A 20,407-nucleotide genomic window follows, 5' to 3' on the forward strand; every position below is an offset into this window, starting at 1 on the left:
ATGACAGCAAGACCTCAGATTTGTACTTAAGGGTGTATCTATTCCAGTGCAGGGCTATAGGTGGTTTTAGTATAGCTATTAGTCACACAGGTGACTGCAGCAATGCGTACATTAGCACTTTCTTAGCAAACTGGGTGGCGGCATTGGAAACATATCTGCAATTAGATATAATATAGAAAAGCCAAATTATATTTCTTCCTTAAAAGTTAACATAGGGACGGGTGGTGAACTCCCATTAAAAACATTTAAGATATATGAGAAAGATATTTTCTATACTGGGATATTTAGGTCAGTCCACCTCTCCAGCCTGTCAAGATGTATAGATAATCAACTACTCCCCACAGCTTTGTATCATTTGCAAATTAACTAAGGGTACACAATGCCAAATAATCTACATAATTAATGAAGATGTTAAATGGAAGCATCGTTAAATAGCATCAGGTCTACTACTGATTGTTATAGAACTTCTCTAGAAAGATCTAGATCATTATTGTGACAGAATCACAGAATGGTGGAGGTCAGAAGGGCCTCTGGAGGTCTTCTGGTCCAATTCTGTCCTTGCTCAAGCAGGGCCATCCAAAGCAGGTTGTCTAGGACCATGTCCAGACAGATTCTAAGTCCCCCATGCTCCACGGAGGGAGATGCCACAACCATGCTGGGCAATGTGTGCCATTACTCTGTCACCTGCACTGTAAAGAAGTGCTTCCTGATGTTCAGGCAGAGCTTCCTGTGTTTCCTTTTTGTGCCCATGGCATCTTGTCCTGTCACCGGGCACTACTGAAAAGAGCCTGGCTCCATCCTTATCTCAACCTCCAATCAGGTGTTTATATACATTGATGAGATCCCCCGAGCCTTCTCTTCTCCAGGCTTAACAGTCCTGGCTCTCTCAGCCTGTATCATGATTGAGCAAAGACTATCAAGACTGGCTTCACAATGACATCTACCAGTTCCCTCAGCACTCCCATCAGGGTCTATGGACTTTTATGTATGTACATGTTGCTAGCATTAATATCGTATTATTGATAACTGTACTTTGAAGTCACATTAAAAATAACAATAATTGTTTGTCAAAACTTAATTTCAACTAAATCCTGCTGACTGGTATTCGCTGTATTTCCAGTATTTCATTTTTTACTAAATGAAATGGTCTTTTATATTATCTTGCTGAGGTTTTATGATGTACTAGCTGGGTCATCTTGCTCGTCCTTTGCTAATACTGAGTGACATTGTTGTATATCCTGGCTGGGATTTCTCTTTTATTCTAAAATGTGTCATATCAACAGACGCATTAGCCATTTGTTTTATGAGTCTTGCATGCAAGGTGCCTGTGACAGTTTGCTTAAAAAAAAAAAAAGTATTCATAATATTTGTTTCCTATCAACTTTCCTTCTTCCTAGTAGCCTAGAAAGCACTGCATCATGCTCTGAGAAACAAGTACTTCAACATGCTTCTTTATAAATTCACAGCAAACATATTCATTGTATTAATAATTTATTAACTTGGATATCTTTTACACTGGTATATTTAAAATTGTCCTGCTAATTTGCTCCTCCAGCCACAGAATTTGTTTAATTAGCTGTATTTTTTTCTTCTGACAAATATGTCACTATGCTTTAACAAAAATCTATTTCTTTTCTCTTTTTATTATTGTTCTTAACAGTGATTTCATTTCATTTCAGTGGGATGAGCTTTTAACCACAGTAGTCCTTTTGTATTATTAATTTTTTCTATCTATCTGGTAAAAATTTTTGAAATAACTTTTCATTTTCATTCTTTTGTGTGTGTGTGTGTTTAAACTTTGCCTCCTTATAAATTTTACAAACTTTTTTTTTTTTAATTGCCAGGAAATTATTCCTGCTTTTTGAAACTCCAGTTATATTGCTGAATATTTCTGATTTCTGCTTGCTCATACAAACTAAAATCAGTAATAATCCCTAAGTAGCCATGAAAGTCCAGCTCCTACTTGTTTCCCCGTGGCACAACAAGGCCCTTCATCTGCACAACAGGACCCTTCACCTATAGGGTACATTACCTTATGTCTTTAAAATTAAAAATAAAAACAAAAACAAACAAAAATCTTTATAATTTGATAGTTTTAATACTGGCAATATGAAATTTAAGCCAGTGGTTGTGATAGTACTGTGGCTCAGTGATAATACCTGATGTTGATTTAACAGAGACCAAACAGTGACCTTCCTGTCTACAAGCACTACATCAAACGAAATGTCCATTGCAATATTATGCACAGCACCTGCATGCCTGCACAGCCCCATGTTCATATTACAGTAGTACCAGCTTTCCGCTCTGCAGATACGAGATTAGAAAACATTTTGTTCCTTTGTTTGTTTGCTTGACAGAGTAGTTTTTTATCAGATGTTGCATACTCTTGCTATCTTGTTGTTACATAGTCTTTAGTGTCTACTACACTAATCCACAGTCATTCAAGCTCAGCAATAAGTAGTACTACTTCCTTTGATAGGCTGAGCACTTTGGGATCTAGCTCTTTTATCTACGTTGCTCTTTCTGAGTGGTAGATGTGAATTTAGCATGCTTAAGATATAGGAAGGATAAGTTAGGAACAAAATTACAATTCAGTACTGTCCTGAACATGGTTTCTAGGACTCAGCACTTTAACAGGCATTTGCATATGGCTCATCCAACATGCCTTCTGCCCCACTAGATAGACCATCTGCAATTCAGGTAATTTTTATATTGCAGCTCAAAATCACACATAAATTTTGTTTCTTATGTAAACAGTGGATTAATATCTCTGGCCACTGGTACACACAGGGTCTGATTATATAATCAAACCATTCTGTCCAAATGGCTTTGAAATTAACTTCTTAAATTAACCTTTTTTTTTAAAAAAAAAAAAGTGTTGACTGTTTTTTCCTCAGTAAATCAAACTACAGAGGCAGGATTAGTTCAGAAAGTAACATACTGTCTCTGAAAATAACTTAATTATAGTCCTACTGAGTAATCAAACCCTCATGGATTTTACAATAGCAATTCCACACACGTTTTTTCAGGATGCTTAGCTACAGATGTTGATGGTCTTGCTAGGTCAAAGTTGTCTTCAGCTAGACAATACCTCCTTATATTTTTATATATATTTATTTAAAAGGAAATGGTCATCTGCTTTCAGAAACCCTCCTTTCTTCAGTATACAAAGTCTGCCTGGCATCCTAAATAACCCTTCATCTCTAAAGATAAATGCACATGCAGTAGATGGCATCAGTGATTTTTGTCCTGAAGAAGAGTATGAGCATATGAAATTGTAGGAAATAGTAGCAGTGAAATCCCAGCACTTGTAGAGGCATCTGTCTTCTTCATTTGTGTTGAATCTTACCATGTTCACAACTGTTATCTGCTTTGCCTTTCTTCATCTACTTAACTCTATTGGTAATATTTTTCATGTAATAATTCTGCAGAGATCATAGAGGAGAGACTTATATATGGCTAATACTCTTACTCATCCTGATACCATAGGAGACCTAATATCATTTTTATCATTGTTAACGGTGAACAAAGGTAAGCATCATCTCTTAGCAACCTCAGCCAAATTATCAAAATTGAAGATGAGAATTTATCAGAGCAGAGATATCCCTGGGGGGAGAGGGGGAGGGGATTACTTCAAGTAGTGTATAGCAACTCTTTTTTTGCAATGATTCAGGCTTTATAGGCTTCTGAAGTCCATTAAGTCATGCATCCCAAATTAACTATTTTTAAGGATTTGATTAAATTAAAGCTTCAAAATTGGGGGGAAAACGCTCTGACTTCTTAGATTTCTGAGAGAGAAAAAAAAAAAAAAAAAAAAAAAAGTGCTGTCACCTTTCTGCTCGTATATAATATCTGAGATCAAGGAATGGATAAATAAAGAAAAAGAGCAAGTAAACTGTTTCTTACAAAACCATTTCTTTAGCTAATCTGGTAGACCACGCCCAGCTCCTGAAACAATCTCAGGGAAGAGTTCCCTCTTGCGGTTAGATAATACCACTACAAGGGATGTGTGTAATGAATTTCAGGCCTGTTTACAAAACGAAGGAGAGTCACGTGCAGCAACAGGGTAGGAATTTTTCAGCAAATACAAGGACGTCCACATCAGTCCTTTGAGCAAAGCCATTCATTCAAAATGTTCTGATAAAATCTGTATCTCGCTGTTCATAGGACTGGAAAGGATGCTTAAATGTAAGTATTTTTAGATTTTAAATTACAAGTACATTTATATTCCTTCCCTATGGGCCTCCATCTCAAAGCAATAGGCTTTGTAGTGAAATTAACTGCACAGAAAGAAAAAATAATGTTAAATAAAATTAAAGTATTTGTAAAAATCCTACAGCGCAATACATGAAAATATAGCAGATTTTTAAATCAGATAGCTTGCTTCTGGAGAATAGGAGGGGAGAAACGACTCTACAGCATTTGTTTACAAAGCTGCAATTCTCCCTTCTGTTTCTAACTCTTCAGTCATATGGTATAATACAACATGATAAATAGAGAATAATAAAATTAGAGAATAATAAAACTTTTTATAGGGAATATCTATATCAACTTGTTTTACAGTCTGGACTATTAAAAACAGTGAAGAGTGCAGGGAGAAATAGAAAAGGGAACAGGATGAGGTATTTTGAGGGTTGGGATAAAGAAAATCAAGGCATGAGAAAGATCCTGAGAAATTATGATCACTGATGTCATTATTAGATATTCAGGAAAAATAAGATCTCTTAAAATGAATGAATTTTGCCAAAAGTGCATGTGTATTCCACACAAAAACTGTGTTTGTGGGTAAAGTGAAAAGTGCATCTAATTAAAACAAAATGTATCTTAGAACACTAGGCAAATTGCAAATGTAGGAAAGTTTGTTAACACTTTTTGGTATTGGAAGTCAAACTCAGTTATAGACAGTGCAAACAGAAACAGCTGCTACTTTACATTTGGTCATAGCACAAGTTGGCAAGACCTGGAAGTAACTAGTTATATAGAAACATTTTAAAGGGACTGTGATGTTTTTACCAGCACAACAATATAACAAATGATTTTGATGTAAATAAATAAATTAATAAATATTGAAAGTTACACAACAGCTGAAAATAATTCTGTATGAGCGTCTACTAAGCAAGCAAGCAAACTGAAACCCAAGATTCATATCAACTAATTTATATCCACCAAAAAGATTATATATCTATGCATTAAAAAATAAAAATATGCAGAAATATCAGACGCTATCACACTTAGGAGGTCTTATATTGCCAGTACTTAAAAGAATGGAAAATTGTCTTCATGGACAGATAATTGCTACGATATGAACTGTATAATCATATGAACTGCTCATGCAGGTGCTGTGCATAATATTGCAATGGACATTTTGTTTGATTTGATGTAGTGCTTGTAGACAGGAAGGTCACAGTTTGTTTGGTCTCTGTTAAATCAACATCATGTACTATCACTGAGCCACAGTACTATCACAACCACTGGCTCATAGTTCATATTGCCAGTATTAAAACTATCAATTTTTTAATGGTTTTTATTATTATTATTTTTAATTTTAAAGACATAAGGTAATGTACCCTATAGGTGAAGGGTCCTGTTGTGCAGATGAAGGGCCTTGTTGTGCCACGGGGAAACATGAAATTTACCTGCTGGAGCTGGTAGATGTCATTGTGAAGCCAGTCTTGATAGTCTTTGCTCAATCATGATACAGGCTGAGAGAGCCAGGACTGTTAAGCCTGGAGAAGAGAAGGCTCGGGGGATCTCATCAATGTATATAAACACCTGATTGGAGGTTGAGATAAGGATGGAGCCAGGCTCTTTTCAGTAGTGCCCGGTGACAGGACAAGATGCCATGGGCACAAAAAGGAAACACAGGAAGCTCTGCCTGAACATCAGGAAGCACTTCTTTACAGTGCAGGTGACAGAGTAATGGCACACATTGCCCAGCATGGTTGTGGCATCTCCTTCCATGGAGGTACTCAGAATCTGTCTGGACATGGTCCTGCACAACCTGCTTTGGGTGGATTATAGTAACTAGATTACAATATGCAAGACGTTTTAATTGGGAAAAATATATATATATATGATTCAGAAAACAGAAAGTAATGCTAGTATTACAATGTCAGATTTAAAAAAAAAAAAAAAAAAAGGGAGAGAAATCTGGTAGTGTAGTTTCTGTAAACTTGTTCTATGATTTTCTATAAACTTGAAGCAGAGACTGCCTATTCTGGTGAATTGAGATGGATGGCTTATTCATGACACTTAATATCTCATTCCCTCTTCTCTTTTCCTCACCCCATTGCATTCCTCCCTCACTCTGGAATAGCATGTCTGTTGTGGAAATACATCAAGAGACAGCAAGCACATTTAATGATGATGGACTTTCAAGGATACTCAGAGTATTGTATGTGTTTATTCATTAGAAAATTGCAACCAAAAATATTAAATTCTCAAATAAAACTGTGACTGAGTGATAAAATCATACACTTCTGTGCTTCTACTATTGTTAAGCAAGTTGTTAAAGAGTTTATTAAAATAGACCTTTTTTTGAAAAATACACTTTAAAATACTGATTTGTAGTAACAAATTATTTGGAAGTATTATAATTATTCAAGTTATGGTACCTAGAAAAAGAAGTGCAGATATTATCTTATTCTGATAGATAATGGTTCTGCTTACTACAATAGCTTTCATTCACAGCTTCTAATCAGTCTCACCACAACATTCCTCACTCTAATGAGTGGCTGACTGGGCTGAACTAAACAGATCTTGTTGTTCAGTGGTAAATATCTAACTTCCTTAATACAGTTCCTACAGACCTGCTTTTTTTAAAAAAAAATATTATTACTGAGAAAAAGAAAATGGAATACAGAACGTGTTTGGAGAACTAGCAAATATTGTCTGTCCCAGTGTGTGAAAGTCAACAAGTTATTTCCTAGCTCAGTATGCACAGTTGAGGTCATACATTTATATCCCAGTAATTAGCCAAAATGTAGCTGCCTTTCTGGTACTTCAGTGAAGCCAAGAAGCCTCACCAGAATGGTAGGGGACATGTTGCAAAATGGTCTATATTACTATAATTTATGTGCAGCTCAAGCTAGTTACACCACTCTGCAGCTCTGAAGCAGGTCTCTTCCCCAGAACAAGACAGATATGGACATACTGGAAAAAGTTCAGCAAAGGGTTCCAACCTCAGTGATTTTTTGATTCTATAGCAGGCCTATAGCATTAGAATGATCCTTCCTAACAGGGCTCCAAACTGCAATAGGCTGGCAGAAAACAGAGGCCAGCTGTAATCATTATGTATAGGAGTAATTAAAACCTGCAGCAGATACTGAAAATGATTTAAAAAGGAGAATCAATAATTCAGATATTTAAGATAGAGGTTTGGCCTAGTGCACTGACATTTGAAAAACGTGATTTCTCTCCTTAGACAGTCAGTAACAAACACATTATTAGCTACAACTGAATAACAGAGGCTGCAGATGAGAAAGAGCTTTCCACATCTTTCCTGGAGGCACTGTGTGACTGCAACCCGTAGCTGATTCAGGGGTGGAAACACCCGTGCAGGAAGTACTGCACGCTGTTACTGACAACGCATGACCCAAAATACAGCAACTCGGTTAAAACAGTACATGAGGGAGGTGTGAAGTTTCTATTAAAATGGGCAGACAGAGCTCTGCTGTTGTTCGCAGCTTGAATATAAATCACATAGGCAGCAGCACCTAGAGCTGTGATTTATACGAGCACCTTGCCGTGGCAACGGTGGACTGCCCGGCTCCCGAAGAGTGTGGCTCAGCTTCGCGCCGGGCGGGCAGCTGCCCCAATGCAGCGCGGGTGGAGGCTGCGGACAGCGCTGCGCGCTCCCGCCGTACGCGGGCCGTGCCCCGAGCAAGCGCTCGCGAGTGATATACCAGCCGCGAGTCCGCGCCACGAACGGGCACCGCGGCACCTGCTGTTCCCCTTCACCTCTGCGGCAAAGCGAGCGCCGTCTGCGGCAAGAGAGCGGAGCCACGGACGGCGGCGAGGCGGCGCTCCGGAGAGCTCCCCGCCGCAGCCGGGCAGGGGCGGCAACGCGGGCGGCATCCCAGACCTGGAACAGGCGGAGCATGGGGCTGCAGAGGCAGTGCCGGGACGCCCCACTGCCGGTCGGCTCAACGCCGCGCACTGCGGGGAAACCCCCGTCATGGCGGCGGCGGCGGCGGCGGCGGCGGCGGCGGCGGCGCAGGCGCACTGCGGCCGCACTGCGTCGCCGCTGCCTCCTGGCCCAGCGCCAGGGGAGCCCCGCGCCGCGGCGCGCTGGTGGCGGGGCGGGGCAGAGCGGCGGCAGTGTCGAGCGCCTATTTATAGCGCGGGAGGCTCCCCGCGGCCCGGGGAAGTCGACTGCGGTGTTTCCGCGCTGTATGTGCTGCCTCGGGCGGGGAGATGGAGCTCTCGGCCCCTCCGTAGACGGCCGGCGGTCCCGCGCGGAGCCGGTGTGAGAGTAGCCCGCGGGGCAAGCAGGAGCTGCGGCCGTGCTAAGGGGCAACCCTCAGGGTGCGAAAGCAGAGTCCCGAGTAGTGTCTCTTTCCATCGCAGCTGAGTCAGCTGGGGCTGGGACCGTGCGGTGCCCGGGGCTCTGGTTTTAGCAGTGCCTTGCTTGCCGTCGCGTGCGGGCGGCGCAGAGCGCCTGGGTCTGCCCCGGTCTGGTGCGGTGGGTAGAGCTCCCCTGCTCTCGGCGGGAGCGGGCGAAGCAAGACGCTCCCGGCAGAGCTCCGGAGTTCCAGAGATTCCCTTTTCCGGGAGCAGGCAGCCCCCGCCCGGGGCGCGCTGCCAGCGCCCGGGAAACTCCCCCGCATCAAGGCTGAGGAGCTGCCGGCACGCGGCCCCTCCGCGGGCACCGGGGGGAGGCGGGTAGCGCAAGCGGGGGTTCTGCCCGCGATGCCGCCGCCGCCAGCGGGGCTGGAGCCACCCGGGTGTTCCCTGAGATCTCGGTGCCGCCCGCCCGGAGACGAAGCCGCGCGCTCTTGCGGCCCGGGGGCGGGCGGGCGCGCGCGCGTCCTGGCGGCAACCTGGGCCCCGCGTCCGGGCTACCCGGGCCCGCCCCCCCGATCCCGCAGCCGGGGCCGGAATCGCCAAATAAGGAGTGGGATGCCTCCGCCGGAACCGAGACTTATAAGGCTGTTTCCTAATATGGAAGGTGCAGCGAAGGCTTCCGGCGGGCTGGCCGGGGCGGGCGGGGGCCGGACACCGCTCGCCCCTGGGCCGGAGACGCTGCGGCGGCACTGCGGCGGCCCTGCCCGCGGCTGGGGACAGGGTCGGGGCGGGCGCGGGGCTCCCAGGCCGGGGCGGGCGGGGCCAGGGGCCCCCGCTGCCCGGCTTTCCCCGGTGCCAGGCGCTGACGCTAGGCGGGGTCCTCCGGCCCGCATCCATATTAGGGCTTCCTGTTTTCCATATATGGCCATGTACGTCAGGGCCGGGGCGGGCCGCGGCCGGTGGGACCCGATATAGAGAGGAGGCTCCGGGGCGGGCGGGGAGCCGGGCGCTTCCAGCGGGCAGAGACGGGGGGGAGCCCCGGGCGGGCGGGCGGGGAGTCGACCGCTTCCAGCGGGCAGCGTCGGGGCGACCGCGGCGCAGGGCAGGCAGCAGGCAACGGCCGCCTCGCCGCAGCCGGCCCGTCCGCCGGGCCCGCGGCGGCGGCGCCACCCGTCAGAGCCCGAGCCCGGCGCCCTCATGGCCGCGGCCAAGGCAGAGATGCAACTCCTGCCCCCGCTGCAGATTTCCGAGCCTTTCGGCGCCTTCCCGCACTCGCCCCCCCGCCATGGACAGTCACTACCCCAAGCTGGAGGAGATGATGTTGCTCAGTGGCGGGGGCCCGCAGTTCCTCGCGCCCCCCCGGGGCGCCCGAGAGCGCGGGCTTCGGCGCGGCCGGGGAGCCCGGAGACCAACACTTCGAGCATCTCGCGGCAGGTAAGAGCGCTGACCTCCGCGGGGGCGTGGGGCGGTCCCGGTCAGCCGCGGGGGCAGCAGCGCCAGCGGGGGCTCCGCGATGTAGCGGCGCCCCAGTCCCGGCGGCTGCGCGGGGGGATTCTCCTGTGTGCGTCAGCGGCTCTGGGCTCGCTGCTGCTGGAAACCTGCCAGCGGCGCTGCAATATGTTGCACTCAATTATTAATTAACCAGAAGCAAGGATCTGGGGCTGCACTGCGTGGGGATGGCTTGGAAAGCGCTCGCAACAGCTCCGGAGCTGCAGTGGCTGCTGGAAGTAATCGCCACCCTTCTCTTTTCAGACACTTTTCCTGAGATCTCCCTGAACAATGAGAAAACCCTGCCAGAAACCAGTTATCCCAACCAAACAACGCGGCTGCCACCAATAACCTACACGGGGCGCTTCTCCCTAGAGCCAGCCCCCAACAGCAGCAACACCTTATGGCCGGAACCTCTCTTCAGCCTTGTCAGTGGGCTGGTGGGCATGGCCAACACACCTCCCACCTCAACACCTTCTTCATCATCACCCTCCTCCTCCTCGCAGAGCCCCCCTCTGAGCTGTTCTGTCCAAGCCAGTGAAAATAGTCCAATTTATTCAGCTGCACCAACTTTTCCCAATTCTAGCTCTGACATTTTTCCTGAACCGCAGACCCAGTCCTTTCCCAACCCCTCTGGAGCTCCCATGCAGTATCCACCTCCAGCTTATCCAGCTGCTAAAACCAACTTTCAGGTGCCAATGATTCCAGATTACCTGTTCCCTCAACAACAGGGTGAGCTCAGCCTTATCCCAGCTGATCAGAAGCCCTTTCCAGCCCTTGAGAACAGAGCACAGCAGCCTTCCCTCACGCCACTGTCCACTATCAAGGCATTTGCCACACAGACTGGCTCCCAAGAGTTGAAGACCCTCAACGCTAATTATCAGTCCCAGCTGATCAAGCCCAGCAGAATGAGGAAATACCCCAACCGTCCCAGCAAGACACCTCCTCATGAACGGCCCTATGCCTGCCCAGTGGAGTCCTGTGACCGAAGGTTTTCACGGTCTGATGAGCTAACTCGTCATATTCGCATCCACACAGGACAGAAACCTTTCCAGTGCCGCATTTGCATGCGAAACTTCAGCAGGAGCGATCACTTGACCACTCACATCCGCACGCACACAGGAGAGAAGCCATTTGCCTGTGACATTTGTGGCAGAAAGTTTGCCAGAAGTGACGAGAGGAAGAGACACACTAAAATCCACCTTAGGCAGAAGGACAAGAAAGTGGAAAAGGCAGCTCCAGTCTCAACTACTTCTCCAGTTGCTGCCTACTCATCCTCTGTGGCTACATCCTACCCTTCCTCCATTGCCACCACTTACTCCTCACCGGTGCGCACAGTGTATTCTTCCCCTGCCCCATCTTCCTATCCCTCCCCTGCACACACGACATTCCCATCTCCATCTATAGCAACCACTTACCCCTCTGGCACTGTTACTTTTCAAACCCAAGTGGCCACTTCCTTCCCATCTACAGGGATCACCAATAATTTCAGCTCTCAGGTGACATCAGCACTTTCAGACATGACATCAACCTTTTCTCCAAGGACAATTGAGATTTGCTGAGATCACCTGGAGCAGGAGCGTTTACCTCTTCCATTGTACTATGAGACATGGAGTCTCCAATTATTCCTCCAACACCATATGTTGCAAGGCTATCTACCATTTCTTCAAACTTCAGCTGCCTGAAACAACTGCTGTTTAAGTTTTCCACCTCCGTTGAATGACTTAATTTGCATGGACTGTGGCTATAAGTTCAGTATAATTTTCCCTGTAAACAACAGTATTTTATTAGGAAGAAAGGACCTTTGATTAAGTACATAGCTGATGTAAATTGTACATGTGCCATGGTTTTGCTTTCCTTTAGGTACTATTGATGTGAAAAATCTTTGCATATCCCTATTGTATTATTTGGAGTTTGCAGGGCCATATTTTGTAAATGTTAACTCTATTTTAGTGATAATGATGTAATGAGTTTAAAACTACTTTGGGAACAGCACTTACTGTATTTGAGCATGTAAGAGTGATGCTATGTAAAAATCACCTGATGAGACACTCACATGTGGCAGAAGTTTTGTTTTTAGAGTTACAAGTCTTGGTGCCTTTTTGTGAAGCCTTGCTGACGTCATGCATTTGTGTGAATGGATGCTTTGCATCTTGCCTTAAAGTGAAAGGGATGCTACGCAAAGAATGTAAGGGAGAGCAGGGAATGGGTGGGGAGGGAAGCACTAGAATGCCTTGGGAGACAGAATGTAAGGGGGAAAAAAAAAAAAAAACTCTCAAAGTCTATTTTTGTTACAAGAATGTAAATTTATATATATATATATATATATTCAGGAGTTGGAATGTTGTAGTTACCTACTGAGTAGGCAGCAATTTTTGTATGTTATGAACATGTGGTTCATTATTTTGTGTTTTATTTTTACTTTGTAATTGTGTTTGTTAAAATGAAAGTGACTGTTTGGCTTCTAAACACATTGAATGCGCTTTCCTGCCAATGGGATATTTGGTGTACAATACCCTTCAGAAAAAATAAATAAATATCAAATCATGGAAGCTTTCATATTTTCCTTTAAGCTGCTACACAGGAAGGCTGTGCTGCAGCAACCAGCTGCTTGAGTTGCTGGGAAGTAACAGCTGCTTCTCTTCTCTTAGAGAAGTATCTGCTTGAAGAAAGGAGGGGAGATCAATCATTTTTGAGTCCAGTAGTTGGCAATGGCATGGATGTAGCAAATGTCCCTGTATTAGATGCATCACCTGCTGTTTTGAAGTCATCGCAATTCCTTTTTTTTTTTTTTTTTTTTTTTTTGTCTCTAGGCTTCTCCAGGAGCATGTGAGATAATCTTAGAAAGAAAAACAAGAGATGAAAGGCAAGGTAATAAAGTAGTTTATTTAAAATAAGATCAGTCCAAATGCCTAGCAATGTGAGGTAGCTCTGAACCGCTGAGGACTGTTAAAAGTTCCTCACATAAGTTACACAACATAGGAGGTAAAAGTACATTTGCTGGATATCCTTTAGTACAAACGTTTTAGCATTGACAGGCCTCCTTACTTAGTGCTTTAAGATACATTTCAGAGTGTGTGTGAACTATCTATGTAGTGAACTCAAAGGAGTTTACTGTCATGAGAAATGGCAGTTCAGGGACAAAAGAGGGTTCCAGTGCCAGTCTTTCCTGGTGGGTTCTCTACAAACTATTAATATTTAGAGTTGTGAGGAGCTGCGATGCAAATACAGGCCTTAATGAATGTACCTGACATAATGTGAACTGGTAAGCAGTCTCTGTAGGAGATTTCATGCCCTACTGTTTGCCCATATTCAGCCTACTGATTAGGAAGGGCAGCATGCTGAAGCCCCTTCACCTATTTCTTCCTTTGGGAGGATACAGACCACCCTGGCAAATTGAAGCAGCTCTTGAGGCTACCTGAAAGCAGAACAGTTGGTATATCCCAGTCTGCCTTCTCTCAGGTATGACTCTCCTTAGCGGGTCAGAACAAGCTGTGAGGAAGGGCCTGTGCTGCTCTGTTTCTGTGTTGGTTTGTGCCTGCAGTGCTGGGTGCAGGCTGGGAGCTACTAACAGTGACCTTGCAGCTGGACCTCTGGTTTGTGTGTTTTTTCTGTGCCTTTTCAGAGGAAAGCATTAGCTCTTTTCAATTCAAGAGGCTCCTGCCTAGGCTGACTGGCCGGGGAGAATGTGGGGCTTCACACTGAGCATGTAACCCACGTCAGAGGCTAGAGAAACCCATTTATAGGAGATGAGACAGTGAAGAAGTGCTTTTGAATGTGATGCTTCCAAGAAGGAATAAAATGTTATATAAATCTCACTACAAAACTTTCTCCCAACTCCAATTCCCGAACAGTTGAAGCCAGCCCTTTTGATCCATGCAGCTTGGCTCTGATGTTACTGTTTTGTTTAATCTAGTTTATGTTAACTCCTGATCTAGCCTGCTGGAATTATGATTGTGCTAAAAAACTGACCAGACAGGCTCTCAAGCAGTGCCCGATGAGCCTGAGTGTGACTCAGGTTCTCCAGAGCACTTCATTCAGAAATGGGCACTGATGGTAATCAACAAGCCTAAAAAGGCATCAAATAAGATAGCTGCTCTTTGGTGTGTTTTATGCAAAGTGCCTTGAGTCAGGCAGTGCTGCAAGGTTATGAAAGCCAAAAGAACCCCTCTAGCAGCAGACCATGACCATGACATCCTACTGGACACCGCTACAAGCAAGAATAGCTTGAAAGTGCCAAGGCATGGTGCAAGGGAGAAGGAGGGGGTCTGCAAGTCTCCTCTCTAGTTAAAAGAAATCTTAATCCCCCTTGACCCATGCTTTCTCCACTTTGTGAAGGTAGCTCCTTTAAACTTGACAACACCTCCAGAAATCTTCCCCAATCTGCTGTGTCGTCCCCTCCTTCCCCCTCAGCCTTAGGCATTCTATTGAGGGTGCTGCGGGCATCCCATAGCTGGAAGAATTCTGGCCTCCTACAGCTGTGGGCACTAACCACAGCCACTAACCCCATATAACAGTGTCCAGTCACAGGGAACGGATGTGCAGAAGCACTGAACAGGGTATGAAAGGTTACCATTGGCCTCGTGCTAACCCTAACTCAGAAAGCAGTGTAGACAAGTGGTGCAGGCCAGCAGTGTCCTGAGGGAACAGTAAACATGTACTGTATCCTGTCTGTGACCTGGCAGATGGCACTTCCCGTCTAACTGGGGTGTCACTTGTCTGAATTGCATCTAATTGCAGGAAGCTCCCCGGTACAATGGTGCAGCTGTTTTAGAAAACAACAATAGCAAAACACTTTATTTTGTTAAAAAACATTGCCATATGCCAACCAAGGTCTCTTTCATGCTGATATCCTTTGGTGTAACTGCTTAGAAAGCGCTCATAATTTAAGCTCTGGCATTTGGTCTAAATTGCTGCAACTTTTGCTTTACATTGTCCATCCATATGTATAACATAAAGGGAAGAATATGCATGGTCTTTTGCTCCTGCTCTTTTTGAGGCCTTTATCCCACAGCATGAAAGCAGATTTCAGAGTTTCTGTACGTTTTCTGTGAGGTCTGACTGATCTATGGTGCTCTGAAAAAGACAGTATTTCTAATTCTTAATAAGTGTGCTCCATCTGCTAATTAGGAGCAGGAGAAGCTTCTTTCGAGGAGCCCACAGCACTGCTAGATGGGTGTCTCAAGGAGGTTGGGCACCAGGAAACGGCAGGTATTGTCGGTGGCTGGGGAACCCACCCCCTCCGACGCTGATAAGGCCCAGAGCTGTGCATGAAGCACACTGGGGGCAACAAACGCCCTCTTGCTTTTCCAGTTGCTGGCAGAAAATCCATTTGGCTGATTTAAACCTCAGCTGTTTGTGATTTACAGTATAGCTTCAGATCTGACCACCACCAACAGGAAAAGACGTGCGTCACTGCTGGCAGCAGCCCAGCTGGTCTCGGACGGCACCGCAGGGACCCTTCGCGGCTGCTCGTGGAACGCCGCCCGTCCCGCCGCGCCGCTGGGGCCGGGCCGGGCCGGGCCGGGGGGCGGAGCCGCAGCGCCGGGAGCGCGCAGGCGGTGGGTTGGGTTGTCACGCGGCCGCGAGGCTGACAAAGCCGAGCGGAAACACTACCCTCGCGGCGGCCGGAACCGGGCCACCATATTTGGCGTTTCCTCCGGGCCTTTTAAGGCGTTTCCGATGCCCAAAAAAGGTTTTTCCTGCTCTGGAGGCCGCACCGCGGAGCTTCCGGGGGCCGCCGGGCCGCTTCGGAACGGCCCGGCCCGGCCCGGCCCCGCCCCGCCCCTGGGGCGCCCCGGCGGGCCTCTCACTTGGGCAGGGCCCCGCCTGCCCCTGGCCACGGGCGGCTCGTCTGGCGGCTGCGGGCTCCGGCAGCGTCTGCTCCGTGCGGGCCCGGGGCCCTCAGGATGCCCTGCGGACGCCCGCTCGCGGCGCGGCCCAAGGGAGCTGCGGCTGTCCGCTACCGTCTGAATGGCTGTGCTCCCAGCGACCTTTGGAGGACAGGCCTCTGGCCTTCCCTTGCTGCCGGCTGCTGCTACGGTTTCTTTAATAGGGAATGAGTTGCTTTGCCTGTACGCCTCAGACGTAGGTAGGATGTAATTTAACCCGGAGAATACGGAAGGGGCCTGTGCCCGTGCTTGCCCAAGTTTTTTTTTTTTGTCTGTAGAGTTTTTCCATAAGCTGCACTTGGGGAAATGCAGGCAATCTTTGCATGCATGGTTGTTTTGCTCTTTAATTACACTACTCGGCCTGGAATGTTTCTAGAAGAAAAACTGATCTAGTCTCTTTCCTTTTAGAAATAAAGGGAAGAAAATCAGCTACGGCAATTTTAAAGAACCTAGCTCCCTCTTGTGGTATGCTGTGTGCCCTGTGGTGTCCTGGGAATGTTAGAGAATCCCTGTTGGTGAAATACAACTGTTAAAGCTGTTTCTGTTGCAGCTGTGAGTTGCTCTTAGCTATGGGCCTTGGCTGACAGAAGAGATGAGTGAGACTTAGCAGGAAGAATAGAGAGCTACAAATAGAGATTTTGGAGTGAAGAGCTATGTGATCATGGGCCATTCTTTCAGCAGCTTTCACTGGTCAATGTCTGGACCACTGAGGATCTGAGAAAGATCTTAAGTAACGCCCAAGAAAAATAACTTCTTAGACCCTAACCTGACATCCATGGACTGAAGTGATCTAAGCTGCAGAAGGCACCCTTAGGAGAGCTGCCCACAAGCACACCTTCACCATTGTTGAGTTTGACTAAAGACAGGTGAAGTAGTTGAAGGTTGGCTCATGAAGAACTGTAATGGAGGGCTGTGAGGCTATATTTGTTGACTTTTGGTATAAGTATCTGTTTATTTCAAAAGTTTTCTATTTGTGGCCTAGTAGGCTAGAATTCTAAAGAATTACATGTGGAGGTAAAAAATACTTAGGAAGAGGGTTTAGATATGTGATTCTTGAGCTGTACTTTGCATGTTTTTACATGTGTACGTTATCTGCGTGTAGCCGTAGTGCTGGTTACACCTAGAGGGAAGGCTGCATGTTTTAAAGTACTCTGAGGCTCTAGGATGATATACGAGCTGTAGCTAATGACCAATAACTTCTTCAATAGTTAAGTTGTTCTTCTGTAATCAAGAAGTCTTTGTTTTTAAAAACCCAGGCTTGACTTACAGGCTAATGATTTAAGATCTTGACTTCTAGAACAGAAGACAACGTATATGCATAGTATCTAGTGTTCTTTGGGCTTTGATTTCTGATTGTTCTTTGACACTGCCATAATGAAAATGACAGATGGTTAGGCGCTGTTATTCTCAACATTGACATTTCACTTCCTTATCTACAAAAAGTATTAATAAAGCATGCTTCTGGAACTTTTTTTTTTAATTAATATATAGGCTTAACTTTGTGTTTTGTTTCGTTTTTGTAATCTTTTCATACTACTTTTTGTCTCTCTGAACACAAATGATGATACACAGTGACACTACAAGTAAAAATGCCAGTGACTAAAAGTTCTGCTATCCAGTGTCCTCAGTAAGTTTGACCTGAGTACTATGACCTGATTTAGCCATTTAGCCTGGCTACTGTGATAGTGGGATTCCTCTGTAACAAGAAAACTACTCGTCACAAATAGGCTTTAAAACATCAGAGTCAGGGCAGGGAGACAAAAGTCTAATTTGATCTTGAAAAGGTTGAAAGCCTTTAGACTCTTGTAAAGATGCGATTACAACTCTTAAGCAGGCTCAGTTACAACTCTTAAGCAGATTGAGCATTACTTGTTATCTGACAAGGGCAATTCTTCAATCTGACAAATTCAGTTAGGGATGGTTATAGAGATTCTTGAAAACATATTACGTAATTAATGTCAAAAATGTGTCTATCCCAATTGCTGTACTCCTTTGACAAAACAGATATTGGTAGCTCTCAGGTAGGTTATGTGCCCAGCTGTGTACTAAGTCACTGAGCTGCCTGGTGTGTTCAAATGTGTGGCATTCTATGAGCTGAGTGTATGAAGTTTATGTAACGATGCTTCCAGGTTTGGTGCCTGTATATGTATATAGGCACTTTGGTGTATGTAGTAATTGCAGTTATAGCAGCCTCAGGGAACCCTCAAAATACTGTTAATGTGCCTTACTAAAACCTATGTACCAGTGAAAGAAATGTGAGTAAATTTTGGAAAACAAATGCTCGGCAGTGAATGAGTTTAATTCTAGCACTTCTAACAGTTTTGATTACATTTGTCCTTGGAATACCTGGAAGAACGTTGGAGCATAAGGAAATAAAGGGACAGGCTCAACGAGTAAATTTTGCTAAAAATTTCCCAGAATAAAATGTCAGCAGTAGTTCTTAGAATAGATTCTGAGAGTTTTCTTACTTAATTAGCTGGAGAACTGGACATGGAAGTATATTTATATATATGGAAATCTGACAAATCTTAAGAAAATGCACAGTGGCAGCATTTTGATCTGAAGGTTCTAGTGATTAAAAGTCGTTGCCATGATTCTTAAGTTCTTTTTGTGTAACCAAGCTTGAGGATTATAAGAAACTACATGTGTATTCAAAAGGCTAGAAAGCAACAATGAGGTATTGAATTTAAAGGCAAAAGCTGTCTGCACAACTGGCATTTTGCCCTTAGGAGAAGGGCATTTTGTGGACAAAATCAGGCCACCTGAGAAGTTGCAACTGTAGTTTTAACATGCCAGAGATCATGACATAAAATGAACACATGCTGATTTTTTTTATTATTTATTTATTATGTTAAAAAATGCATCTGAATTAAAATACAGTAGTTAAGAAGTAAGCAAATGTTGGTGACATTTATTAAGAAGACTGTTGTACTTGATCAAAAGAAATTTAGTCTCTGGTCCATTTTAAGACGTAGTCTCGGAGTACTCTTCCAGCAGCTGTGACCTGTGGGTAACACGTTTCATGAGCCCATGTCTTTGAACATCTACCTCTGTCCATGTGATTTGAGAAGCTAGACAAAATTTTAAGATTCACAATATTTGGTGGGAAAGTGAATTTTAGTGTATCCATGTGCTGCCTGAAGAGAGATTTGTGAGTGTGTGTGTGTGTGTGTGTTGTGTGTTTAAACTTGCTATTTTGTAACTCAATTTGATGGCTATTAAGACTTTTATTGTAGAAGATGGTGAATAGTACCATTTCCACGATAGCTACAGAGCTGTCTCTCCTTCCCTTCTTTGCACTCTTTGTGGTTGAAGAAACAGAATCTGTTTCGTACAGCAGGTGGTTTGTACCTTTATTGTTTCTGAGGAGTAGAGGCCTGCACTATCCATCGTATTCAAAATGTCCCCTGCCTGAGCAGGGGTTTGTACCAGATGACCTCCAGAGGTGCCTTCTAACCTCAGCCACTCTGATTATGTGATTCTGTGATGCAGGATGCATGTAAATTAATTGTGGTATATATTTTTTTTCTCCTATCGTTCTTCATTATTTGCCAAATATTTCCAAACATTGTGTCTGGCTTTTGAGCAGTGAGCTGACCTTTTAGTTTTACTTATTGTTAAGATCTTTTTTGGGTGATAACAGTTCTGTTGGAGACCATCCTATGATGTATAATATTAAAAATTTGCATTCCCAACCCCTGACTTGTTTGTTTGTTGTATTACATACACTGAAAATCATCTGCAGCTTTATTGTCTGTTCCCAAAACATTGTTATCTCTTGTGGGTACTCTATGGGGGCATTATTATTTTTTAACTACCCAGAACAAAGGCATTGTCAGAAATCTGCCATCTCAGTATTCATCTGGCTTTTTCAAATACTCTGTAAGTATTGTTTCTCAGGGCTGGACAGAGATCTGTTGGTGATTTTTGCCTAACTGAAACTGAACATTTATTACTGTTCTTTCAGCCTTTTAGTAAGTTGCTTCTCTGGAGGAGAGCTGTTCCTGTCATCTCATGCAACATATATTAAGGGCCTTTGGCAAGGTCTGTACAGAACAGTTTTTGGAAATCCAAATAGAGTATATCAGGTGAATTTCACATGTCCACATGCCCACTGATTCTTCCAAATAATTCTAAAGCATTTGTCAGACATAAATTTGTCACACATATACACACTAATTTTGACCTTCAGAATTGTTTCTACTAGCATACCTGGAACAGAAGTAGAGTTGATGCTTTCTGAAACATGTATAAAAAATTGTGTTTTGTATGTTAACTTGCAGTCCCCTAGTACTGAGGTAAAACATCACAGCTATTATGCTTTTTCATTTGCACATTTGAGGGGTTATCATATGGTCTAGTGATTTATTGTTATTCATTTTGTTTACTTAATCCCTTCTGTAATTATCCTACAGAAACTTTGGTTTCTGGGAGTTGTATTACAGAATATTTTAAAGGTAATTTTTTTGCACAGGAACTTTTCCAAGTTTGTCTGAAATAAAATGAGTACAAAAATAACTTTT

At 44.6% G+C, this 20,407-nt stretch overlaps 2 protein-coding genes and 1 long non-coding RNA gene across 3 annotated transcripts in view; all 3 read left to right on the forward strand.

The window, feature by feature from the left end:
- REEP2 (receptor accessory protein 2) overlaps positions 1-6,544 on the forward strand; it is a 42,363-nt gene extending 35,819 nt beyond the window's left edge. The window contains exon 9 of the mRNA XM_035338253.1: positions 6,317-6,544. Coding sequence (XP_035194144.1) covers positions 6,317-6,361 — 45 coding nt within the window. The 3' untranslated portion in view covers positions 6,362-6,544. The remainder of the gene's footprint in view (positions 1-6,316) is intronic.
- Positions 6,545-9,547: 3,003 nt separating this feature from the next.
- On the forward strand, positions 9,548-12,541 carry EGR1 (early growth response 1). Its single transcript, XM_035338251.1, is given in 4 exon segments — positions 9,548-9,780; positions 9,782-9,859; positions 9,861-9,939; positions 10,258-12,541. Coding segments are annotated over 4 exon segments (1,533 nt in total). The 5' UTR covers positions 9,548-9,702; the 3' UTR covers positions 11,556-12,541.
- Positions 12,542-15,797: 3,256 nt separating this feature from the next.
- On the forward strand, positions 15,798-20,402 carry LOC118173562. The gene is made up of 2 exons (XR_004754285.1): positions 15,798-16,084; positions 16,293-20,402. It is a non-coding gene; the product is annotated as an uncharacterized LOC118173562 (long non-coding RNA).
- Positions 20,403-20,407: the final 5 nt, after the last annotated feature.

This window comes from Oxyura jamaicensis, chromosome 13 (genome assembly GCF_011077185.1).
Source record: "Oxyura jamaicensis isolate SHBP4307 breed ruddy duck chromosome 13, BPBGC_Ojam_1.0, whole genome shotgun sequence".
Lineage (NCBI taxonomy): Eukaryota > Metazoa > Chordata > Aves > Anseriformes > Anatidae > Oxyura > Oxyura jamaicensis.